This window comes from Podarcis erhardii, assembly GCF_964252035.2.
Source record: "Podarcis erhardii genome assembly, chromosome: 5".
NCBI classification, from domain to species: domain Eukaryota; kingdom Metazoa; phylum Chordata; class Lepidosauria; order Squamata; family Lacertidae; genus Podarcis; species Podarcis erhardii.
Window position 1 is genome coordinate 97,605,229 of NC_138509.1, and position 26,464 is coordinate 97,631,692.

Sequence of the window (26,464 nt, forward strand, 5' to 3'; positions counted from 1 at the left end):
GAAGACTGGAGCATTCACAGAACAGCAGCCTCTCTGCACTTTTGCCCTCTGCACTCTTCCTGCTTCCTCCTGACCTTTACGCATTGTCTCCAAGTGTTTCTTTTGGATGGTTGTTCTGCCTCTTTCTCCATACAGATTTGTACAAACATTGACACCTGCATGGAAGTGAACCTGCGGCCTTTCAGATGCTGCTAGGTGACGACGGCAGGAGAGAGACGCTAACATCTGGCAAGGAACACAGGACAGGAGGGGAGAGGCCTTGTGATTTCCCCTGCTCCTTTCCCTGAGTCACTGGCTCTTAAGAGCTGTAGCTTGAGGAAGCGGCTCCAGGGAGGGCGTAGGAGGGCCTGGCTAGCCCAAGGTCTTTACAGGAACACGCACAGCAAAGATGGAGGTTGACACCAAAGGCAGGGCTTTGCCTATTCCACTCTGTTTCAAAAAATCTGCATCTAGAGACAATCCAAATATCATGGCAAAAAACCTGCAACTTGTGTCTGCATAACTTCGCCTGGATTTACTATGTTCTTGCTAGTTATGGGGAGATGCAAAGAGCTATCCCACCCATCCTGACAAAGGGCATATGTTGCTCTAAGTGAAAACTCCTTTTAAAAAACAAAGCAAGGGCAACGTCCTGTCTAATGCTGTTTTATTTCGTCAGAATCTTTCCATCAATCTGAATTGCATTTTCTTTGAACCAAGGTCAAAAGCAAAAGGCCTCCCAGCTTTTGGCTTGTTTGCCCAGACTTACGTTGGGTAAGCAGCCCTGTGATGGCCGGGTGTCACAGGTCTCTGGAGGGGCTCGTCAATGCTTTGCGGGATGCTGGGGATCGGCTTCTTCTTCACTTTCGGGGTGTTGGTCATGATCTGAAATGAGGAGGAGAAATCAGCTGCACTAAACAGAGACCTCAGGAGGGGGACGCACCCTGAGTCCATGCTAGTGGTTGTCCAAAGGCCAGGTGCAGTGGGGAGGATGAAGAGGGTCAAGTCATGTCCCACCACCCCAGCCGCCCCCAACACATGGAGGCAACGTTCTAAGGCTTATTAGGCAAATCAGTGCCTTTTTTTAAAGAAAAAAAAGAAGGCAACGTTCTAAGGCTTATTAGGCTATTGCTACTAAAATCTGAACTATGTCTTCAGGTTGGGTAAAAGGGAGGGAGGGATGTTCAGTTTGTCATTTTTCTCTTTTTGATACATAACTCAAGATACAATTTTTGGGTGAGTATAATACCCAACACTTGTCTCCAAAGCCACTACTTACTCCCAAGTATTCCGTGGTCAGGAGCTTCTCGCCCGACAACTCCCCCTGTTGAGGCTGCAACACTTCGTCTTTGTCCAGGTCGGCCTCCATGCTGTTGTGGTCTTCCTGCCATGACATGAAAGCAGAGAGTCAGGGACCCCCAAGAGCCGGGACAGTTCTCAGGTCACGGGAATAAACCATGTGACAGGCAAAGCCAATGAGATGCAGTACATGGCTCCCAATGCCATGCAGTGTCTTCCTTAGGCAAAAGCTGCTCAGCAATTAAGGCAGACACAAAATTACAGCTCTGTCAGCTGAGAGTCGGGCAAGGTGTCACCGTGGTTCTGCTCCTACCTAGAGGGTCATCTGCAGAGCACAGAAGCAGGAAGCCACTCTTGAGTCCACAACAGTTAAGTTATGGTGCTCCGTAGGGTTTCATTCTGTCCCCAGTGCTATCCACCACCCTAAGTTACTGAAGACAGCCATTAGGAGATTTGAGGCAAAGAGCCATCAGCTCACTGATGGGACCCAGCTCTATTTCTCTGTATTGTCTGAGGTGGGAGATGCTGTGCAGGTTTTGGACTGGTGTCTGATCAGGATCAATAAAGTGAAACTGGATCCGAAGAAGATGGAGGCTCTGTGGAGAGGTGGATTCCTTGTCCGGGGCACTGGAGAAGTTGCCTATTTGGGCCAGGGCTGAGCTCAGTCTGAAGGAGCAAGGGCATGGTCTGGGGTGCTCCTAGCCCCTATGCCATGCTGGTTCTCTGAAGTTACCAGAAGCAGCATGGAAGCAGCCATGGAAGTACAGTGGTGCCTCGCCAGACGAAATTAATCCGTTCCGCGAGTCTCTTCGTCTAGCGGTTTTTTCGTCTTGCGAAGCAAGCCCATTGACGGCTTAGCGGATTAGCGCTATTAGCGCTATTAGCGGCTTTTAGCGGCTTATCGGCTTAGCGGATAAGCAGATAAGCAGCTTAGCGATTTAGAAAAGGGGGGGAAGGGGGGAAAAACCGCAGGAACTCGCAAGACATTTTCGTCTTGCGAAGCAAGCCCATAGGAAATTCGTTTTGCGGAGCACCTCCAAAACGGAAAACCCTTTCGTCTAGCGGGTTTTCCGTCTTGCGAGGCGTTCGTCTTGCGGGGCACCACTGTAGGGGCAACCATGCCACCCAGACAAGCAACACACAGGGGTTATGTCAGCTCAATGCAAGCTGGCTGGCAAGGGGAACACCCTGAAAATCAGTGGTTCCCAAACGCTTTTGGTCCACCACCCCTTTGGTTCCATAAACACATCTCCAGTACCTCCTACCCTACAAAAAGCATTATTCAGAATAGCGGTTAGCATGACCCACAAAGGAAGCTTATGACTTAATAAAATTCAGCAACAATTGCACATTCGTTCAAAATCCAATTAGAACTATTTAGTTTAATCTATTCAACAAAATAGGTGAACCTGATCTAGTGATACAAGTTTTTCAATGTCTGATAGTCATCGACCCCTTCAGAGGTTCCCTGCTGCTCGCTTGTCTCTTAGCACCCCTCTAGGTGATCCCACCGACCCCCCCCCCAGGGGGCAATGCGACCCCTTTGGGAACCACCGCTGTAAATGATCAAGGCAGCCGCGGACATTTGAGTATGGCATGCTTGGATTTTACTGTGCCTTTTACACGAATTGCCCAAATCCATGCTGAAAGGAAGCAGAAAGCAATAAAACTGTGGTGTCATCTCCAGAGTGACAAAGGCCAGAAGAAATAAACCCAGAACACTGGTATCACTGTTCACTGGGAGTAAACCGTCGCTGATGCAAGGAGAGGGGCTGAAATCTGCCCTTCGGGTTACAGAGGCCAAACTCTGTATAGGCTTCAAAAATAGGGGCTTGTTTGCGAAGGTGAGCTTTGCAGGAACAAGAACAGGAGATCCATACAAGGGAAACCGGCCAAACAAATCCCCACTGAAGCTAACTCAATTCCGCTGCAGCTCTGACAACATGTTCTTTCTAAACAGTTAAATGAAATTAGCCAAATAAATTGCCCCCAGAGTTTGCAGGCTATTTGTACAATGAAGGAATTGAGCAGACATGCAAAGCCCATGATTTCCATTCCCTGATTTACTCCAAATACAGTGGTGCCTCGCAAGACGAAATTAATCCGTTCCGTGAGGCTCTTCGTACAGCAGTTTTTTCGTCTTGCGAAGCAAGCCCATTGACAGCTTACCGGATTAGCGCTATTAGCGGCTTTTAGCGGCTTTTAGCGGATCAGCTGATAAGCAGCTTAGGGCTTTGAAAAAGGGGGGGGAGGGAAAAAAACCCACAGGAACTCGCAAGACATTTTCGTCTTGCGAAGCAAGCCCATAGGGAAATTCATTTTGCAAAGCACTTCCAAAACGGAAAACCCTTTCGTCTAGCGGGTTTTCCGTCTTGCGAGGCATTCGTCTTGCAGGGAACCACTGTACTACACAGCATCCTTGTGAGTCTCCCTCTGTGCAGGGGGGGGGGGGAGGAATTAAACTCACCAGCTGCTGCAGTGATTAAAACAATGAGCAGGATGAATGTGCCCCAGGAGTGGAAGCCCTGCAGAAGGACTCCCACTTGAGCAAAGGGGCTCTTCCCACCGTTGCGCACCAAAATTGGCTCAGCAGTGGAAAGGAGGTAATTCTGTCTGAAAAGCTGAAACACTTGTGTAGACCGAATGTTCGTCATGGCGTAATGCTGAATTCCACCAATTTTTAAAATTAATAACAATTATTATTTATGTGGTGGCACTTTAGAGAGTTACATAGGCAAAAACCTGCCAGGTCTCTGCCCCAGGATGCTTACAATTTTAAGTTCAATTACTGCGGGGAGGGCAAGATGACACAGACAGATGGAGGAGGCAACCAAAACCAAGGGTGATCATGTGAAGAAAAAGAAGAAAATTGTAACTTAATTCAGGCTATCGGCTCAAATGTGATTTGGAAGATCACGAAAATGTTGTGAGCTCATGCTTCCTTCCTCCCTTCCTTCCTTCCTATCTCTCTCCTGTCTTCTTTCTCCATTTCCTGCTCAGCACCAACTACAGTTTTTCATGAATTCCAAAATGGCACACCACAGGTAGTGCTTGCTCTCCAAAGCAGAATCAGAAACAAACCACCTGGCATTTAAGGCGCCGCCTTTCCCACAGGCCTGGGACTCGTCCAGCCTCAGTATCAGAGGCTAAACTCACTAGGGGTGCAGATGGGCTTGTTGCAGGATCCTGGCTCCTCACCCCAAAGGTGAAGCCTGACCTAGGGCTTGGTGCAGGTTCCCCTGGTCTTCCTCTGATGCAGACTCCCCCAGCTGATCCATGCCACTCTGTTGTGTTTTACTGCATTTTAATAATAAATCTTTTTATAGGATATTGTGATTTTAAACTGTTCCAAGGCGCCTGTAAGTAGTGCACAGGTACTAGAAGAAAGGGGTAGAAAATGTTACGTCAATAAAAAATAATCACGGGAACAGAAAGCCTCCTCCTTGGCACAGTTTGGGAGGATGGCATTTTGTTTCCTGGGTTACGGAAAGAATGTGTTGACATAAACTCACACCTTTCTTGACACTGACAAAGGGAGTAGGTTTGTGGTTTCAGGATGCTTCTACATCCTTCAACTCTTCCTCTTGCAGGCTAAGACCTTGGTAGACACAGGTCGCTCCCTTACACAATTTCACCACCTCACAACAGCAGATTATTCCTTCCTGCATTCTGAAAGGAGAAGGGGTCCAACCGCTTGCCGTGTGTCAACAAACGACTATTTGCTCAAAAGCCAGGAACAGTATCCTGCAAGAAGCTGGTAGGAGAAGGGGTCCAACCGCTTGCCGTGTGTCAACAAACGACTATTTGCTCAAAAACCAGGAACAGTATCCTGCAAGAAGCTGGTAAGTATCCCTGGTGACATTCAGGAGGTCACGGCCTGCAAACCCATTTTGCAATCCAAGGATTAAACCTGCCCAAGCGGAGGAATAGAATTACAAGCGTAAGAACAGAAAAGGCCTGGCTCTCAAATGGACAGAGAGAACTCGGATTTCAGTCTCTGCCAAAAATCGTTAATGCTTAAATCATTACAGTGCAGAGGCAAGGCTTAAAAGGCACATTAGGTGAATTGCATGGCCGGAGGCAAGCTAAGAAGTTGATCCAACAAGCCACATGCCACCCTGCCTCTTCCTTTTGAAGCGTGGGGTGGGCACAACCTTTGGTGCAGCCAATGACAGGGGTCCTGAGACTGGGCAAGCAATTGGGTGCTCTGTCACCTAGGAGGCGGAGATAGTTCCCGTGCCCAATTGGCATCTGGACTGTCACCAGGGACATCACTGATAGGAGGAAGTGCTGGAGGTGGCTCCACGATGGGAGGGTCTTTGGGAGGGTCCTGGCTATCAGGGTGTGGTGGCAGAAGTGTGTTGTTGTTGTTGTTTAGTCGTTTAGTCGTGTCCGACTCTTCGTGACCCCATGGACCAGAGCACGCCAGGCCCTCCTGTCTTCCACTGCCTCCCGCAGCTTGGTCAGACTCATGTTTGTCGCTTCAAGAACACTGTCCCACCATCTCGCCCTCTGTCGTCCCCTTCTCCTTGTGCCCTCCACAGAAGTGGCAGAAGTGTACAAGCATGCTATAGTCCGATGGATAATTCAACTACAGAAGACGACAGCGGCAGCCTTGCTGGTTCAATCAGAAGTCTATCCGCTCAAGAATTCCCACGTCTCCCCTGCCCCTCCAAAAAAAGGAATAACTCTCTAGTCTTGATCAACAAAAGCAGATTACCCACAGGGCAAAGGTCAAACACATGCACCTCTTCTCACATGCAAAGGGGAAAGAGTCAGTGTGGGCAGTGTGCTCTATCTGGATTCAAACCACTTCTCAGCTATGAAGTTACTATCTCTCTGTCAGGAGCCAAGTTGCACCATGGGCCTATTGTGTAGGCATGTAGGCAAGAGATTAAGGTGCAAGAGATTCAGGGGTCTATGTATGCTAGACATGAGCTTTGGACCTGAATCAGGTCATACCCATAAGTCAAGGCCAAACAGCCCATGTGCAGAAGAGCTGGTCAGCTGTGGGCAAACATTTCCCACCTCCCCAACCAGGAAAAGGTCTTAGTCCTCATTCTACAAAAAAGGCAACCTGTCCAGTACTGTTTAAAAGCTGTACCAAAGAACTGAAACTCGCAGCCTAGCTGAACGCAAGCAAAGAAAATCAGGATTCTGGTTCATTGTAGCAGTCTGCAAGTCATACTTCACACATTCAGGCTTGGGGTTCCCGTGCCCCCCCCCAACTGTCTCACTATGTTTGCTAATCAGACATGTTCTGCAGATCTTCAGAGTGCTTCAAAAAGCTGCAAAACCTGCTTGACTGGAGATCAAAAAGGTCAAGAAAAAACTGACATGCATCAGTCAATGATGCTTCATTCATACTATTTATAGTTCTGTGAAAAACAACCATTGCTACACAGCGAAAGAGATAGAACCACAGCAATTGGGGTGTGGGGTGGGGGGGGTGACTTCTGTTACACAAATAAGTAAACTGTAAAGCTTAGAATTGCTTTCCTTTCCACTCTGGCGAATGAAAGGTGCTCTGTAACTTGGAAGGTGAAATGGGAATGCGCTCTTAGGGATATTTTACAATCCTCCCATCAGTCGCAGTGGGCCCTAAGCAGGAGACCTCGGTGGGCTCTGCCCCAAGTCTTTCGGGTATTTCCAGGTATTCCCAAACTACAGCCTCATCTTCCCTTTAAATAGCCCGCAGAGCTTGTCCTTTTTGCCTTGCTGAACATGAGACAGAGGCCTCTGAGACAGAGACATTTGCTTTGGCAAATGATCCTTTCAAGCCCACAAATTTCACACTATTTATATCCCAGTATTTTTCCAGGAATTTCTCACCAGTTGTAATCGTGCTGGCACAGATGCACCAGATATTGCTACGGTGGAGGAATGCAAGCAGGGCGGATGGAGGCTTATTATCAGAGCATCTTCTTTAAAACGTGCTCCGCAGGTTGGCCTGGTAATTGAGACAGGTCAGCACGTCCACATAACAAGCCCAAGGATTAGGACCAAGCTAAAACTGTTTCACTTTTTTGTGCATGCTTCGGCAGTGTCCAAAAACACCTCCCCCTTTCTGATGATTTTTCAACACTCCTTGCCAACATGCTCATTTATTCATTTGAATTGTCCCTCACGTGCCCTCACCAAATTGCCTTCAGTGACCCGTCCAAGGCTAATAAAATGCTTTGTGATTTCACTTCATGCTGTGACCTCACCAGAACTGATAAACTATGCCATCCCACTCAATACAGGATTCCTAACTGGATGGAATGAGCCATGTGATTATATGCAGGAAGAAGACTTGGGGAAGAGGAACAGTGTGACAGGGAAATACCTAATCCTGACTCTGTGGCTTCAGGGAAGTTTCTCTTCATCCCACCCCCACCCCTCGGCATCTCAGATGCAAAAGTACAGAGTTTTGTCCATCTTGTTCTGGAGAGTGAGATGAGCCCATTTCTGGAGGTCCAGGGTACCTCAGGGATCGCCCAAACCCTTGTACCGCAGCTCAAACACTCAAACAATCCACCGGAGCATCACTGGTCATTCCCTGAGTTGATGAAGCTCTACTATGAACCCCCAAATTGGGATCCCCTCCAAATCTGTGCCAAACTTTTGCAGTGTTTTGCAGCAAACCCCCCCCCCCATTTTGCAGAGCCCCACCAATTCATCAATTGCTACTCAAACCTGGGGTCATAGCTATCAACCCTAGGTTTAAGAAGCAATTGCTCCATTTGTGGTGAGTGGCAAAAGACAGGGTTTTCACTGCAAAAAAACACAAACAAAAACCCTGCAAAACTTTGGCACAGGTTTGCAGAGGATCCCAACTTTTGTAGTTCGTATTTATTGGGCCCATAAATGGAGCCTCCGGTGTCACTGGCCCAGTCCTGTGGAATATGCTGCCTTCTGTACCAACTTTTAAACATCTGCTGAGAAGTTTTCTAGTCCCGCCAGGCCTTTGCAGGCAATTAAGAATACATCCAGCTGCGATGGTTAAGTGTTAAGTCTTTTTTTTTATACTGCTTATATTGTATGGTTTTGGTTTTATTGCTGTAAAACCACTGTGATGTGTGACACAGTGGTATAGAAATATTTTTATAAATAAATAAACCCAGCCACCAAGTTCAGCTGAAGCCTCGGTTTTCTTCTGCCTCTGCAATTGTCAGGTGAAAGTGCAGAGCCACGGTGGATCTCTGCTCCCTGACGGCAGCTCAGAGTTGAAAGCAGGAGACAGAGATTCACTCCTCTGAGCAGCCATCAGGTGTAGAGAGGGAGAAAATAGATGCAACTCTAGCTCCCATCATCTCTAGCTCCCAACTGGAGGATGTAGGTGCCCCGGAACTTGCTTGGTAGAGCAAGTGGACCTGCCTCCACTTCCCACCTCCAGCTTGCAAAACCCCTCCAAGTCTTGGCAGCTTCAAGCCAGCAGGTGGACAGAGGGGCAGTAAATCCCCCTGCCTAATGTCATGCTGTGTCCCACAGGTAGAGGAAGAGGGAAAGGCAAGAACCTGCCCTTCTGGGAGGCAGGACCTGGCAGCACGGCTAGCCAAAATTGAGCGACCCAGAAATGTTATGGGGCACAGAGATATTATGACGGTCAAGTATTCCAGCCTGGCGTAAGGCATAGTGAGCTCTTAAGACTTTCAGGCAATCCAGCTTATAAAACGTACCTCGTCATTATCTTCCTTCTCTTCATCATCAGACTCAGCGCTTTCATCCAATGGATCTTCTAGAAGGAAACAAGATGAAACATAAGAGAAAATGAGCACAGCAGTTTGCTTCAGCAGAAGTTGAATTTAGCGGGTCCCTGTCCCCCCACCACTACCCTCATTTTCAACACTGACTGATATTTGTACTCTCTTTGGGCATGTTCCAAAGGGGACATTTCCCTGCACAAGCCATAATGAAAGTAGTGCTGTGTTAAGGCATTTGGCCTAACCATTTTCCATCACTTTATAGAGGGGCGGCCTTAAAATGGGCTCGGAAGTTCTTTGCAATTGGGCTGGGGGGCCGGGCAAAGCTGTAACATTTTGTGTTGGGAGAGGTGAGGTAGCAGACCGATGAAGCCTTTCTCTTGCAGAACAGTGCTTGGGGCAACAGCAGAACTGCGGTGAGTAGCAGCTTGGTGACATTCCTCCTGGCAAACCTCCAGGGGAGAGGGTTTAAAACAACAACAACATCCAAGAACGGCCACATAAAACTTGAAATCATGATAAGCATCGCTCCCTTTGGGACACTGGCATTTGCATGAAGGAATGCTGCCAAGCTGCTGCTTCTTGTCCAAAGTTTTTCAGGTAAGAGAAAGACTGACCCTCTGCTCCCTTCTTATAAGAACATAAGAAGAGCCTGCTGGATCAGGCCAATGGCCTGTCCAGTCCAGCATCCTGATCTCAGAGTGGCCAACCAGATGACCATCCAACCTCTGCTTAAAAACCTCCAATGAAGGAGAGTCCACTGCTATCAGGTGTGGTTGTGGTTGCTCGGGAGCAAACAGGCAAGACTCCAATCTGTCTTTTCCAGGCTTCATCTGTACAAACTATTTACAGTGCAGAGTGTCGCAAGTCCATGTCTGCTCAGTCGCTAGCAGAATCTGGGAGTGGGCGGTCCTTATACTTTCCCCAGCATAACAGCCGTGTGGCCCTTAACCTTCTCCTCCCCTCTCTGCACCAAAGACTACTGCACAGAACAGGCACTGGCAAAGGGGGACTCGCCTCCCCTCCGCTTTGCTCAGGCGCGGTGTTGAGGCTCTCCCTAGCATCTTCTGATCCTTGCACCCCCTCCCCACTGGAGGTGGGCCTTCCCTCTTCACCAGAGGAAGAACTACTTTGCAAGACCTTCAGAGGCTGCCTGTAACACAACTGCCCTTCCACCTCTCGTCTCTGAGCTGATGGCAGTTCCCTGACAACTCCCTTCCAAGAAAGTCCATTCCACTGTCAAACAGCCCATGCCATCAGAAAGTTCTTCCTACTATTTAATGTTCCTAATATATGTGTGCTTCTAGATGAGTGTTTATTGTGGGAAAGGTGCTCCACATGCATGTAAACTTTCCAGGGAAGATCAGTTAAGTTTTTTAAAAAACACACATTTATATTAACACAAGAACCTGTTTATTGCAGTAAGATCCTGCCTGGAAGTACTCTAAGACACCTAACTCCTCCATAATTTGTAATCTAACTGTATTTGCAAGCTGAGAAATGACTAGCTGAGTCACAATACAGTTCAGCTCACAGCTAGTGGCTATTTAGCTCGTGGCCAAACTATAGTATTCAAGCACATTGCTGCAAAATTTCCACTGATATGTTAAATGAATTGTGCTCTGCAGCTGACCACACAGAACAATCACGTGACTGCCTCATGATGGGCTGAAAGGCGACAGAGATGAAATTGCCATGCTAAAAGCTGCAATCCTAGTTCACTTACCAAGAAGTAAGTCTGGCTGAAATAAGTGGACCTTATTCATGAGTAAACACAATTACTGTGATGCTGTAAGGCTGCAATCATAAGCACAATTACTTGGAAGTAAGTGCCAATGAACTCAGTGATGTTTACCTGCAAGTGAACAGGTTTAGGAAAATGCTGCCAGGCTGCAACCGTCTGGAAGTCTTTCCAAATGAAATCAGTGGGGTTTACTTCTATGTATACATGGTTATCATTGCAAGTGTTGTGTGAATTGATCCTAGAAGACGCACCTTCTGTTTCAGCTTTAAAATATCTGCTGAAAAAGTTTCTATTCCAGGGAAGATCAGGTAAGTTTAAGAAACATGTTGCCAACAACCCATTTGTTTTAAGTCTATTTCCATTAGGCCTATGCAAGGAATTAAAAGCACGTATTTTATTTTATTTCTATACCCAAAGGTCTCAGGACGGTTCACATAAAGGACCACATACATAAAATCAAAACACAAACAAACCCTAAAAAGAGCCAGCATTTCAAAAAGGTTATAGGATGTAGATCAGGTCAGGCAAAGGCCTGGTTAAAAAGGAACCTTTTTGTCTGGCACCTAAAGGTGTATAGTGAAGGTGCCTGGCAAACTTCCCCGGGGAAGTTCCATAATATTTCCATAATAGCTAGCTGATTTCTGATCTTAACATTTTAAATGTGGTTTTTAAAAAACATTTTAAATGTTTTTTATTGCATGATTTTGCATAAAATTATAAAGACTTATGATTTTTAAAAAATGAATAGTGGTATATAAACATTGATGCTCTCGGTCTGAAACCCCCTAGCCTGCCTTCACGTCTTCAGGTCCTTTGCCTGAGAGCAACAAAAGCTTTTTAATAAAGATTTTCAGCCCAGAAGCGACTGTGTGTCCCTCTGACCTGATTTAAGCTGCTTGATAATAAACTCAATCTGCTGGATCATATCAGCGTTTCCTTCCTCGATGTAGCAGCGCAGAATGTCTTCCATTTCCTGGACGGGTTGGAAAACAGAGCAGTGTCAGTGGATCATATGGGTGACCTCAGCAAAGGGTCATTTCACTGGCAGCGCACATGGTTTGTTTAGCTTCAGAAAAGAACGTTGCGGTGGGAGAGCTGTGCCCAACTGCAGACATTCTGTTCTCTCCATCCACCAGAGCAGTGCCTGGCCATGGGAGTGGAAAAGCAGACATATTTCTGACACCTAAGTCAAACACAGAATGATTTAAGACTGGGTGTGCTGACCCCTGCAATTTCTCCAAATGCTGGAAACTCGACTGCATAATGTGTAATAGTGAAAACTCTCAAACAAATGTGGTTCACAGCTTCTCAAAGTCTTCTATATCTCGCAGAGGCCAAACCAGAACAGTACCCAAATAGCACTTTGGGTAGGGCTTTTTTTCAGCCGGAACTCACCAGAACTCAGTTCTGGCACCTCTCAGGTGGGTGCCACTGCCATTCTAAGAGAACAAGGGAGGTGTTCATGTAAGTTCTGGCACCTCTTTTTCTAGAAAAATAACACTGCATACAGGAACTTATTAAAAGTCACCAAGTAGCAAGTTAGCCTTTAGCTGCTCCTAATACAAGTATAGTATTAGGTATTGTATCCCATTTGTCCTCACTGCCTTGTCGTGGTGAAGGGGCTTGAATAACTCAGAGAAGCTATGAGCTATGCCGTGCAGGGCCACCCAAGATGGACAGGTCATAGTGAAGAATTTTGACCAAACGTGATCCACCTGGAGCAGGAACCGGCAAGCCACTCCAGTATCCCTGCCAAGAAAACTCCATGGACAAAGACAACAGGCATATAAAAGTTATGACGCTGGAAGATGAGCCCCTCAGGTCGGAAGGCGTCCAACATGCTACTGAGGAAGAGCGGAGGACAAGTACAAGTAGATTCAGAGCTGATGAAGCGGCTGGGCCAAAGCCGAAAGGACGCTCAGTTGCGGATATGCCTGGAAGCGAAAGGAAAGTCCAATGCTGTAAAGAAAAATATTGCATAGGAACCTGAAATGTAAGAACCATGAACCTTGGTAAGCTGGGATGTGGTCAAAAATGAGATGGCAAGAATAAATATTGACATCCTGGGCATCAGTGAACTAAAATGGATGGTAATGGGCGAATTCAGTTTGGATGACCATCATATCTACTACTGTGGGCAAGAATCCCGTAAAAGAAATGGAGTGGCCCTCATAGTCAACAAAAGAGTGGCGAAAGCTGTACTGGGATGCAATCTCAAAAATGATAGAATGATCTCGATACGAATCCAAGGCAGACCTTTTAACATCACAGTAATCTAAGTTTATGCACCAACTACTGGTGCTGAAGAAAGTGAAATTGACCAATTCTATGAAGACTTACAACACTTTATAGAACTGACACCAAAGAAGGATGTTCTTCTCATTATAGGGGACTGGAATGCTAAAGTAGGGAGTCAAGAGATAAAAGGAACAACTGGCAAGTTTGGCCTTGGAGTTCAAAACGAAGCAGGGCAAAGGCTAATAGAGTTCTGCCAAGAGAACAAGCTGGTCATCAAAAAAACTCTTTTCCAACAACACAAGAGACAACTCGACACATGGACATCACCAGATGGGCAGCATCAAAATCAGATTGATTATATTCTCTGCAGCCAAAGATGGAGAAGCTCTATACAGTCAGCAAAAACAAGACCTGGAGCTGACTGTGGCTCAGATCATCAGCTTCTTATAGCAAAATTCAAGCTTAAACTGAAGAAAGTAGGAAAAACCACTGGGCCGGTAAGATACAATCGAAATCAAATCCCTTATGAATACACAGTGGAAGTGAGGAACAAATTTAAGGATTTAGATTTGGTGGACAGAGTGCCTGAAGAACTATGGATGGAGGCTCGTAACATTATACAGGAGGCAGCAACGAAAACCATCCCAATGAAAAGGAAATGCAAGAAAGCAAAGTGGCTGTCCAACGAGGCCTTACAAATAGTGGGGGAGAGAAGGCAAGCAAAATGCGAGGGAGATAGTGAAAGATACAGGAAATTGAATGCAGATTTCCAAAAAATAGCAAGAAGAAAGAGGGCCTTCTTAAACGAGCAATACAAAGAAATAGAGGAAAACAATAGAATGGGAAAAACCAGAGATCTGTTCAAGAAAATTGGAGATATGAAAGGAACATTTCTTACAAAGATTACCATAATAAAAGACAAAAGTGGAAAGGACCTAACAGAAGCAGAAGACATCAAGAAGAGGTGGCAAGAATACACAGAGGAATTATACCAGAAAGATATGGATGTCTCGTACACCCCAGGTAGTGTGGTTGCTGACCTTGAGCCAGACATCCTGGAGAGTGAAGTCAAATGGGCCTTAGAAAGCACTGCTAATAACAAGGCCAGTGGAAGTGATGATATTTTAGCTGAACTATTTAAAATTTTAAAATATGATGCTGTTAAGGTGCTACACTCAATATGCCAGCAAGTTTGGAAAACTCAGCAGTGGCCAGAGGACTGGAGATCGGTCTACATCCCAATCCCAAAGAAGGGCAGTGCCAAAGAATGTTCCAACTACCGCACAATTGCACTCATTTCACACGCTAGCAAGGTTATACTTAAAATTCTACAAGGCAGGCTCAAGCAGTATGTGGACCAAGAACTCCCAGAAGTGCAAGCTGGATTTCGAAGGGGCAGAGGAACCAGAGACCAAATTGCAAACATGTGCTGGATTATGGAGAAAGCTTGAGAGTTCCAGAAAAACATCTACTTCTGCTTCATTGACTGTGTTGACCACAGCAAACTATGGCAAGTTCTTAAAAAAATGGGAGTGCCTGATCACCTCATCTGTCTCCTGAGAAATCTCTATGTGGGACAAGAAGCTACAGTTAGAACTGGATATGGAACAACTGGTTGGTTCAAAATTGGGAAAGGAGTACGACAAGGCTGTATATTGTCTCCCTGTTTATTAAGCTTATATGCAGAATTCATCATGCGAAAGGCTGAGCTCCATGATCACTGCAGATGGTGACAGCAGTCATGAAATTAAAAGACGCCTGCTTCTTGGGAGAAAAGCAATGACAAACCTAGACAGCATCTTAAAAAGCAGAGACATCGCCTTGCCAACAAAGGTCCATATAGCTAAAGCTGCTATTGTTTTCCGAGTAGTGATGTATGGAAGTGAGAGCTGGACCATAAAGAAGGCTGATCGCCAAAAAATTGATGCTTTTGAATTCTGGTGCTGGAGGAGACTCTTGAGAGACCAATGGACTGCAAGAAGACCAATCCTATCCATTCTGAAGGAAATCAGCCCTGAGTGCTCACTGGAAGGACAGATCCTGAAGCTGAGGCTCCAATACTTTGGCCACCTCATGAGAAGAGAAGACTCCCTGGAAAAGACCCTGATGTTGGGAAAGATGGAGGGCACAAGGAGAAGGGGGCGACAGAGGACGAGATGGTTGGACAGTGTTCTCGAAGCTACCAGCATGAGTTTGACCAAACTGCGGGAGGCAGTGGAAGACAGGAGTGCCTGGCGTGCTCTGGTCCATGGGGTCACGAAGAGTCGGACAAGACTAAACAACTAAACAACAACAACAACATCCCATTTGTCCATTAGGGTGGAAAAATCCAAACATATCTGCTTGCATTTTTTGCCTGTTAGAAGTTGCCAAGCCAATAATAAGATTCTAAGTTAAGAACGTCAAAGCTTCTCCTGGGGAGATTCTTCCATCTTTCCTTCTCAAGTGATACAGGATGAGTTGATGGTGAGTAGCAATTTAAAAACAAAGCCGTTTGATCCACCAATTTAAAAACCCTGCTGCAGTGTGTTCACAGATAGCTTTTTAGAATAGGCTAGGGGAGATAAGATAAGAATCACAGGCAAGAACACAAACATCCATCAGGCTTACACTTAAAACGGATTTCGCATAATGGCACAGACCCAGAGTGAGAGCTAGCGCAAATCAGAGCAGATACCAGCTTTTGTTGGGCTGTTTAGTTGTGGTGTATTGTTATCTCCCACCAAAACATTTCTGCAGAAGGCAATTCATCACCTCTTCCCATTCAGCAAGACCAACTTACAAGGATAGCGTACTGCCTCTTTCACAATGCCCTGCGGTTCCATTAAAGCCCTAATTTAACACAGATAACTTCTTGCAAGGGATGGAGCTGATTCAGCCTACACCATTCTGTGACCTTGCAAATGTTACTTAGGAAGCAGCTGGCAAAACTCAGCCTTGGCCCAAGCCCACTGGTCTTTCTCCATTGTCCTCAGTGGCACTGCAGCTGCTGGCAACACGCTCAGATCCTAAGTGGACAGAGCACCAGAACATGGAAGATCAACACTGCTGATGGGCCTCAGGCTTTGAGGTCATGGCTTGTGTTCAGAAAAAGGCGAGAGAGAAACAGAATGCCAACTCAGGTGTGCTTGCGTTGTCATTTTGCTATGCATTTACTGAACGAACTACCATCCCTGGGAAGGCCCATATACTTGGAGGGTGGGACCATTCCCCCCCTGAAGATGTGCGTTATTTTGGTTGCAATCTGATGTGCACATACTTAGAAGAAATACCCAGTAACCATGAAGTCACAGGGACTCCCGACTAGGTAAATATACTTAAAACAGAGCTGTTAATTATCAATAGATGGTCCACTTGCAGTTTGAAGGAACAAATGAAGGAAACAAATTCCCACAGGCAACTTGATGTCCAGCATGAGAAAAGATTGCTGGACTGGATGGGCCTTCAATCTTATCATCAGAGATATTCTGAATGTTAAAGGGAGAAGGTGGAGAGCTCTGAGATTCGGGAAAAAAAAACAAATTCCTTCCAGTAGCACCTTAAAGACCAACTAAGTCAGTTAGTTGGTCTTTAAGGTGCTACTGGAAGGAATTTGTTTTGTTTTGACTATGGCAGACCAACACGGCTACCTATCTGTATCTGAGATTTGGAGTAAGTGCTCCTGTCCTTTTGAAAGGACAGATTCGGAGTAAGCATAGCTAACTCACTGGGAATGGGTACCCATTAAGGGAGACCTTAATACAGAATGTGTGGATTAACCAAGTAGTTGCTCTGGAAATTACCATGGAGGTAATTTGAATTTCCCTTAAAAAGTAGCATGGGATTACATCATGGGGACACAGCACCCCTCCTACTGGGAGCATAGTATCATTCTGTCAGCACACCCACGAAGGAGGGGGCTGAGATCTCCTTCAGAAACCAAGTATCCCATTGAGGCATGAGGCCTTTTCAAGAAAGGAAAAAATACAACTTAAAAGCGAAGTATTGCAATCAAAAGTGAAGCAATTATTAGGAAATCCTAGCTTTCTCTCATTCACTGCTGCTGACTTAGCCCCTTGTTTTGTTTAGAGCAAATAAACAGCAGCCCGGGCTCTCTCACCATTGCTCGAGCTTCTTCTCGTATGGATGGAATAGCGAGGATGCTGTAAAGTGCCCCATTCACGTACGGATGAATCTGCAAATGAAAAGCAATGTATAAGCCCATTTCCCACCATCTGAGACACTGTCTAATGCTCATCCTCTCCCTCTTCTGTCCCACCTCCCCTCAAGAACCACATCTTCAGCAATGCCTTTCCAAGCTGCCCTGGACCTTCACTTGTTCCTCCTTAACTCACCATGTAGTATTATGGCTAAAAGTGCAATGTACAAGCCAGGAAATCCCCAGGTCATACCGTATTTTTCGCTCTATAAGACGCACTTTCCCTCCTAAAAAGTAAGGGGAAATGTGTGCGCGTCTTATGGAGCGAATGCAGGCTGCGTTGCTTTCGCTGAAGCCAGAACTGCAAGAGGGATTGCTGCGCAGCAATCCCTCTTGCTGTTCTGGCTTCAGGGATAGCCGCGCAAAGCCTCTTCAACAACATTTGATTCAGAATGTTGTTGTTTTTTCTTGTTTTCCTCCTCTAAAAACTAGGTACGTCTTATGGTCGGGTACGTCTTATAGAGTGAAAAATACGGTATTTCACTTCCACCATTAACTCAATTGGAGACCTTAGGCAAGTCAACCTCTCTGAGTCTCTATCCTCAGGGTGCAATTTGGAGGGATTAAGCCTGACCTATCTTGCAAAGGTGTATAAGATCAGAATACAAAGAATAAGATAAGAATATGAAACCCTTTGAATACAAAACACTATCCATTTTAGTCATGAGATGTTCCACACAAGTGTTCTCAAAGCCACTTAAATAAAAATTGAACACACCATAAAAACACAGCAATAAAAAAATATTCATGTTTCCTGTCGCAATTGAACTGATTTATCGACAAAGTCCTAAATGGTTTGTGACCAGGATGCTTAAAAGACTGTCACTACCACCTGACCCTTGTCATTCACTAAGGTGGTGGTTCTCAAACTTTTTTCTCTGGGCCACACTTTCAGAAAACAATTTGCTTGTGCTATACCCAGTTTTTTTTATTGATAAAGAAATATGTTGGGAAACAAAAAGAAACACCCGGTAGCAGTGCTTCATTTATAACACAGAAAACAACTATTTTATAATATGATCACAGGACATCCAGAAAGGATAAAACAATTTAGCTACATAAGAACAGGAATCATTCTCAAAGCACGTGTATGCACCTTAAGTATGTACACAAATGCAATGAAAGGTGTGAGCTTGCTTTTGCTGGGAAATCTCATTTATGTATCAGGTCTAATTTGAGACAAACAAACTCTCATCTCCTCATCAACACAGAGAGGCCTTTCTCTTTTTTGATCTTTCACATTTGTCAAAGTTGAAAGTACCTGTTCACAACAGTATGTCCTGGAAAACTGCAAAAGAATAGCCAATGGGGTGTAAAGGGAAGTTTTCCTTCTGCACATATGTTTTCCTTCTGCACATAACTGTTGCATTATGGGGAAGCATTGCTTCTTTTCTCTTGCATTCTGGGAACTCTCGCTCATGATCTTTTCTCTGTTTCTGCACACACTGTACTAACCTGTTCCAAACACCAAGATATTCCCTCATCGCTCCGTTCACCTTAGGTTCATGTTGACCTGTTCTCCATGCATAGCCGACCATATCTATAGAACTTGATTATTGTATTCTTTCATGTTATGATCAATCATTAGTAATTGTTTCATGCCATATTAATCTTTAGTTAGGAGGTTTCATGCCTGTCTAGTCCCAACCTCGTTTCCCAGCCTTTAATCTACCGGTGATTAATGTTCACATGTAATTCCCATCCCTCACATGTAATTCCCGCCTTGCATTTGCATTAACCAATAGGCAATGAGTTTCTTTGTGTTTGTATCAACCAATCAGCCACAAGTACACCTGTGGCAATGTTTGTAATATTCAATAAAAGAGAGTTCCCGGGGCTTCCCCGGCAGACGCTCCACATGGCACCCACTGCTCGTCTGTCGTGATTTTCATTCCTACAGGGGTGGATACTATACTATACATCATTGAAATGATCAATTTTTTCTTTGATTGCCCTTGAATCTTCCCGCCATCTTCTCCTGCCAAACCAGTGTGCTGCGGCACACCCTTTGAGAACCACTGCACTAAAGTTAGGTGGGGAGGCCCTTCTGCATGTCTTGCCACCATCTAAAGAAGTGGTGGCCAAACTTGGCCTTCCAGCAGTTGTTGGACTACAACTCCCATCAACCCTAGCTAACAGGACCAGCGGTCAGGGAGATGGGAACTGTAGTCCCAAAACAGCTGGAGGGCCAAGTTTGGCCACCACTGGTCTAAAGTGTGGTTGACAGGAAGGCAGGAAACGGTTTTCCACCACTGAACCCAGGCTGTGAAATTCTTTGCTCCACAAGAGTTCTCCAGTCGTACAGTTCCAAGTACAAAGGCAACTTTCTCCAAACCGGAGCCCGCCAGCTGTTTTGGATGGCAGTTCCCATCAGCCGCTGCTACCAAGGCACTGTTGCTATTAATGCAATACTTTGAGTTTGCAAATTGCCCTCCGAAGGCACAGAAGCCGGTGGCTCTGTGTCCTGACATTTCCAGATGCTGAGATCTGGAATCGGGAGAGCAACAGGTGGGTTTCTGCAGAAGGACCGCATGACACAGAGCGTTGTGACTCAAGGTCAGAGAGATACTTTGAAGATAATTCCAGGAACTGGCAGTCTGGAATCCAAATGGGCTTGGCGATACAGCTGTCTGACATTTCTTACTTTTTCTGTTACCCTTTGAGAATTCTAAAAAGAGGGTGGAGGGAAGAAGAGTGCCTTTGCAGAGTCCAGATAATTTCCCAAGATGAAGAACTTCAATTCGCCACCAAGGTATTTTCAGAAACATTCACACACCCAGGTTTTTATTTGCAATAAATAGAAGATGTTCTGTTTTGATTTTTAAAAGTGCTTTATCTTTGCCTCCTTCCTTCTTAATACCTGCAAGTATTAGCTATAAAATTACCTCGTGGTTCTCGTGGCCAAGGAGATCCGAGAGAACTTTGAGGACCTCGTTTGCAATGTTCACACACATTTTCTTCCCTGTGGAGGTTTAAAACACAAGAGACAAAATTCCATCGAGTCAAATGCATTCCTTAGAAGGAGAATTTTGATTTTGGCATTTTGATTTTCCCCAGACCCATTAATATGACCTGGGCTACCCTTCTAGATCTGAACTGCCTTGAGTCTCTGTCAGGGAAAAATGGGAGGTATAAATAAAAGAAGAAGAAGAAGAAGAAGAAGAAGAAGAAGAAGAAGAAGACAAAGAAGAAGAATTAACGGCACAACCTTTGGGATTTTTGAGATTTAGACCAGGAAGAGCCTGCTGGATCAGGCCAAGTTACAGGGAACCAGGCAGAGGGCCTTCTCGGTGGTGGCACCGGCCCTGTGGAACGCCCTCCCACCAGATGTCAAAGAGAACAACAACTACCAGACTTTTAGAAGACATCTGAAGGCAGCCCTGTTTAGGGAAGCTAAATACATTACTGTATTTTAATATTTTGTTGGAAGCCGCCCAGAGTGGCTGGGGAAGCCCAGCCGAATGAGTGGGGTATAAATAATACATTATTATTATTATTATTATTATTATTATTACCCATCTAGCCTAGCATCCTGCTCTCACAGTGATCTACCAGATACCTGCAGGAAGAGCTGGAAGACATCATTTTGGCTACCACAAAAGTAAATGCTACTGAGTTGGATGTGCTGATGGTCTGACTCAGTAGAAGGCACCAGGGAGGGTGGGAGGAGCTTGTGGGGTTTTCTGGCTCAGGTGCCAAAGAGGTTGGCTGCTATTAGGAACTGGGAGCAGGACTGCAATTTGCTTCAGGCAGCAAAACCTATTGTGCTGGCACTAGGTCAGCATTGTCTAGGGTTGAGTCTTTCCCACTCTCTGCTTACCTGATCCAATTTGGATAATATACAGTGGTGCCCCGCAAGACGAACGCATCGCAAGACGGAAAACCCGCTAGACGAAAGGGTTTTCCGTTTTGGAGGCGCTTCGCAAAACGAATTTCCCTATGGGCTTGCTTCGCAAGACGAAAATGTCTTGCGAGTTCCTGCAGTTTTTTCCCCCTCCCCCCCTTTTTCTAAGCTGCTAAGCCGCTTATCAGCTGATCCGCTAAGCCGCTAAGCCGCTAAAAGCCGCTAAGCCGCTAATAGCGCTAATCTGCTAAGCCGTCAATGGGCTTGCTTCGCAAGACGAAAAAACTGCTAGACGAAGAGAATCGCGGAACGGATTCTTTTCGTCTTGCGAGGCACCACTGTACAAGCCATTTTATCCGCACTGTGTTTCCAAACCAATTCACAACAGACATCTGAGCAAACTAACCCAAGTCCTATTAGGCTACCTTTGACATGGGTGTGATTGAAAGACCTTTGCCCCACAGATTCCTGCCTCTGGGCCTCCTCACCACTGGGATGTGCCCCACCCCACCCCAGAAAGCTCACCATGGGGAAATGCAGTCCCCAGGCTAAAAAAAGGTCTCCGATCCCCACTGCACATAATGTTTCCTTACACGAACTGAAAGATACCTGAGCTCCGAAGGCAGAGGTTCATGAGCAAGGCTACGGAGTAGGCCAAAGTATAATCTGACATGCTGTCTGTATCTTTTAGTGCATCCACCAACCACAGGATAAGCCCATCTTTGATCATAGTCGACTGCAGAGCCCGCCTGGGAATTCAAAGACAGCGACAAACGTTTGTTTGTTGATTATTATTAATAATCAATTAATAATCTCTGTGAGAACAGGATGTTGAGGTAGGCGGGCCTCTGACCCGATCCTGAGGGGCTCCTCTTAACATTCAAAAATCTGCCACTTCAAATCCATCACCTCCACTTAGCTTACATCCAATGAGAAAATTTGCAAGATACAATCTCCTGGAATAACTAATTTGTGGCACATTGTGATCCCATCGCACAGTGAAGAATTTCACAAGACTGCTCAGCATGCTAACTGCAGGAAAAGCCAGCTCGTGATGTCTTAAACTGTGTACAAAGTGGTCCCATGAAATAGCCCTAAATCAGTTATCAGGGTGAGAAGAAGGAACCCAGAAGGAAAGATGGGGCTTTTTTTCCTGTTTTTAAGCTAGCTGAGAAGCCATAAATAGTCCCGATAGCAAGGCAGTTAATGTTTCACTCCCTTCTTTATGCCTCTGTCGCTCTCACCCCTTTCTTCAAATGCTAAAATAAACCATGACCCATAAAAAGAGCTAATGAAGGGATGTATTTATGGTTATTGCAGGAGCTGATATGGCTGGGGCCTATTTTCTCCTTTCTCCAGACAGACCCTTGGCTTATTTAACTCTTTCCTCACCCAGCTTACTCTGCTTGGCGTAAGGTGCCACCACTGGACACTCTTGCCAATTACTCAAAACTCAATGTAATCTGAACACACGTGACCTAGCATATTCCCCCCAACAAATGGAGGAGGCAGCTGAGAAACATTCAAACACAATGATTCCAAAGTTGGATACAAACATTTGTGCCCCGTCTATATTTCAAAAAGATTGGAAGCTTCAGCTGCCACAGACATAGCAGACAAGGAGGAAGGTAGTTGGATCGTTATTGCCATGAAGTAGTGATCCTGTGAGCAAGTAATGCTGGGGGGGGGGGTCAGGCAGGTGGTAACAATTAGTCCCCAAAGTGGGAACATGTGAAGGGGCTGGCTGGTTGCCAGCATTCCCCAGCCCCTACAAATCTTTGCGTTAACCTGCCGGGGAAGGGAGAAAAACCAATGTGTTTTAGACTTGCTGTTTGATGTTCTGTAGCTGGCGCCAGAGAAGATGCCAACAAAGCCTGGTAACCCGTTTGGTGCCTGCGTGTGACTGATTAGTAGCTTGGAGGGAGGACTCGGGAAAGCGGCCCCCTCCCTTGACAATTGCCACCCTAGTGCTGTTTCAGGTACGCTGGCTCAGAATTGGCTTTCAAATCCGATTCACAGTGCCTCAAACAGTCCGGGACCAGTGGCGCATGGAGTCCCAGTGGCACCAGGGATGGGTGCCCGCAAGCGCCACTCCATAGGATGGGACATTCTGGGGGCGGGGTATGCCACCGAAGCTGCGTCCCTGCCAGGCGTCCTCCACCTAGAGGGCAGATGCCAGCCCCGTGCTGCCTTTTTGGGACAGCTGAGGGGGAGGCAATAGGTGTGGGACTGGAAGGTGCTGCACCTTTGGGTCTGATGTGTCGCCCCCAAGGTAAGTGCGGCCTGGTGTGCCCCACTCCTTCCTCTGCTACTGCCAGGCTACCTTAAGGACCACCTCTTTCTGTGTGAAGCTGCTCTTGGAGTCAATAAATGAATGAAGGCCCTGCTGGGTCTCCTCCGCCGCCCCCCACTGTCTCAACTACAAACAGCAGGGCCTTCTCCGTGGCCACTCCTAGGCTGCAGAAGGCCCCTTGCAAAAAGGCCTGCATGTCTAGCTCATTTCCCAGAAGGTGGAAGAAGTAACAAGGAGATCCTCTATTTTGAACCTGGGCCTCACCAACAAGGAGGAACTGATCTAAAGGGCCATCACATGAAAGATGGAGCAAGCTTTTTTTCTGCCACTCCAGAGGCTGGGACCCAAACTGTTGGATTCAAGTTACAAGAAAGGAGATTCCGACCAAACATCAGAAATAACTTTCTGACAGTAACATACGTTCAACAGTGGAACAGACTACATTTCAGTGCAAAAGACAACAAATCCAGCCCCTCCCTGGATTATAAGATTTGCATCATATAATCACTTTATATTTAAGAATAACAGATAATAGTTCAGTCAAGTATGTTTATTTCTTTGTTAGATATCATGTCACTGATTCTCTCTAAGGCAGGCTTCCTCAAACTTGGCCCTCCAGATGTTTTTGAGACTACAATTCCCATCATCCCTGACCACTAGTCCTGCTAGCTAGGGATCATGGAAGTTGTAGGCTAAAAACATCTGGAGGGCTGAGTTTGAGGAAGCCTGCTCTAAGGCTTAAAAAAGGTTGATTTCACAAGTCTACTGCTTTAATCAATCCTCTATTGTTTGGAATTTATAGATACATTTTTCCCAAAGTGTGTAATAAGGATGAATGGTTCACTTACATATTTCTCCCCAATATGGTTTGTTTTAATGTTCTGTCTGTATAAATATCAAAAAGTATGCGCAATGATCACTAAAATGAGATAAAGGGATGCGTAAGTTGAGTATGATTATGCGGGAAAAGGCAAATCACTTTGCCAACCAAGCTCCCTCTGAGCTCTCTTCCTCCTCCAGCTCTAAGCGATGCTCCTGTCATCAGCTCTGGAGTGCTCTGATGATAGTTATATGAAAATCAGGCCTTCTTTCGTCCCTGAATGCAACCTAACAAGCCTGCATTTCCTTTCCTGTCGCCAGCAGGGCCCCTCTGCTTTCATCACCTGAGGCTGAGTTTCTGCAAAGCCCCCAGGACGTTCTCTCGGGTAAGGGAATACTTGTCTTCGGCTTTCAGCCTTTCTTCCAGCATTCGGAGCAACCGGGGATTCTGGGAAAGGTAGATTCGGCCTGGATAAAACAGGGCGAAGAATGAGACAGAGGAGAGCATCTCGGGGAAGGAACAGGCCCCTGAGATACAGTTTCTAAACGATTCTTGCAAAATTCATCCCAAATTGTTTATATTATCCTTGCTGGGGTTTCCCCCTTAGATCTTGTTTCTCTTTCTTGTGCATTGCTGCGAACGGACAGACCATTTCTACAACCAGAACTTGAGGATAACCTTGGCTGCATCAGAGGGAAAAGTGGAACAGCAATTGGCCTGGCTAGGACCAAGTCTTCTCTATGAACTGCCCCCACCTCCACTTGGCCATTCCACTTGGTTGCATTGGAGAGGTGAGGCTACAAGGCCTTTTCCACTGGCTTGGCTAGAACTGTGTCATCTGTCTCCTTCTGTCTAATAACCATCCCCACTAGGAGCCATTCCCACCAGGCGGCATCCGAGGGATTGCTGGGAGAGTGAGCCCCCACTTCACCCACCTGGCTAGGCCAGCTGCCATGTGATCCTCCCCTCCCAAGACTGTTTCATTCATTGGTCACAGAGCTTAGATTTAATTACTTTCCTCTAACCTCACTGCCCCCTTTCCCTTTCGTAAGATCTATATTAAATGGTAAACCATCATTTTAAAACTGTGAGCTGCCTTGGCTGAATTGACAGAAAGCCCATATATAAAGGCAATAAAGAATTTAGAACGGCAAATCAGCTGTACCTGGGCAAACGTAAGAGTCTCTCTTTAAACATTTGTTCTCTTTCTATTGGCCTTACAGCTGCCTCAGCACCCAGCGTCACCTCCCTGCCCTCTGTTTTATGGGAAACCCTACATCTGATGAAAACAAGTTTTGTGCAATTTAAAAGCCTGCTTCCAACACTTCTGGGTGTCTTTTGACCCAATAAAAGCATTGCCTCACGTGCTTTGCAGTTCTTCTTCTGCAGTCAATACACCTCCAGGTTACCCACCAAGGAGCTGGACTTTAAACAAGCCCTCAATAGGGACAAAAGATGATGAACTTCCACACAATGAACTTCCACGCACAAGAACAGTGAATGTTGTTTTGACTCTTTCCCCACAAGCACCCTGCCCCATAATCTTAAGCTTCTCCTCCAATCTCAAGCCAAGATCTGCATGCGTATGTGCACATGCACCGCAGAATCCTGGATTGCTCTCGGCTGTGCCACTGAGTAGCCATGCTACACATACAGTGGTACCTCGTGTTACGTACTTAATCAGTTCCGGAGGTCCGTTCGTAACCGGAAACTGCTCATAACACGAGGTGCGCGTTCACCAATGGTGCCTCCCGTTGCTGCCGCACCGCCAGAATGTGACTTCCGCTCGCATCCCGGGGCAAAGTTCGCAACAAGGGGCATCTATTTACGGGTTAGCAGAGCATGTAACCCGAAGCATTCGTAAGGAGGATGGTACGTAACACGAGGTACAACTGTATATGGTTTCATATATTGGCTGACAGATGCCCCGTGCAATGGCATTCCGTCAAACTGCAAGATCTACAGCGCAGTCCAGCCACAGACCTTGATGCCACATATCTCTGCATCACACTGCGCCACACCAGGCTGCCCGTCCTTATGTCCTGCCATTTCAGAGTGCCTTCATTGCTTTATGCCAGTTTCCCACAAAAAGGCATAAAGGGCACAAAGTGAAGCCATCAGATGTCAAGGAGATAAAGAACTACACAACTTTTTAGAAGACATCTGAAGGCAAGTTCTTAATGTCTGGCGTTTTATTATGTTTGTGCTGGAAGCCACCTATTATCATTAGTAAAAAAGGTAAAGGTACCCCTGCCCGTACGGGCCAGTCGTGTCCGACTCTAGGGTTGCACGCTCATCTCGCTCAAGAGGCCGGGGGCCAGCGCTGTCCGGAGACACTTCCGGGTCACGTGGCCAGCATGACGA

General features: G+C 46.1%; 1 protein-coding gene across 5 annotated transcripts in view; it reads right to left on the reverse strand.

Annotated features, from left to right (window-relative positions):
* The window catches only part of ARMC9 (armadillo repeat containing 9), an 87,921-nt gene that overhangs the window by 20,270 nt on the left and 41,187 nt on the right, over window positions 1–26,464 (reverse strand). For all 5 annotated transcript variants that reach the window (XM_081862340.1, XM_081862342.1, XM_081862341.1 and 2 more), the window contains 8 exons: window positions 24,444–24,567; window positions 21,597–21,736; window positions 20,029–20,105; window positions 17,045–17,119; window positions 11,590–11,680; window positions 8,940–8,998; window positions 1,259–1,363; window positions 749–864 (listed from right to left, as the gene is read on the reverse strand). In XM_081862340.1, the coding sequence (XP_081718466.1) occupies window positions 749–864; window positions 1,259–1,363; window positions 8,940–8,998; window positions 11,590–11,680; window positions 17,045–17,119; window positions 20,029–20,105; window positions 21,597–21,736; window positions 24,444–24,567 (787 nt within the window). The remainder of the gene's footprint in view (window positions 1–748; window positions 865–1,258; window positions 1,364–8,939; window positions 8,999–11,589; window positions 11,681–17,044; window positions 17,120–20,028; window positions 20,106–21,596; window positions 21,737–24,443; window positions 24,568–26,464) is intronic.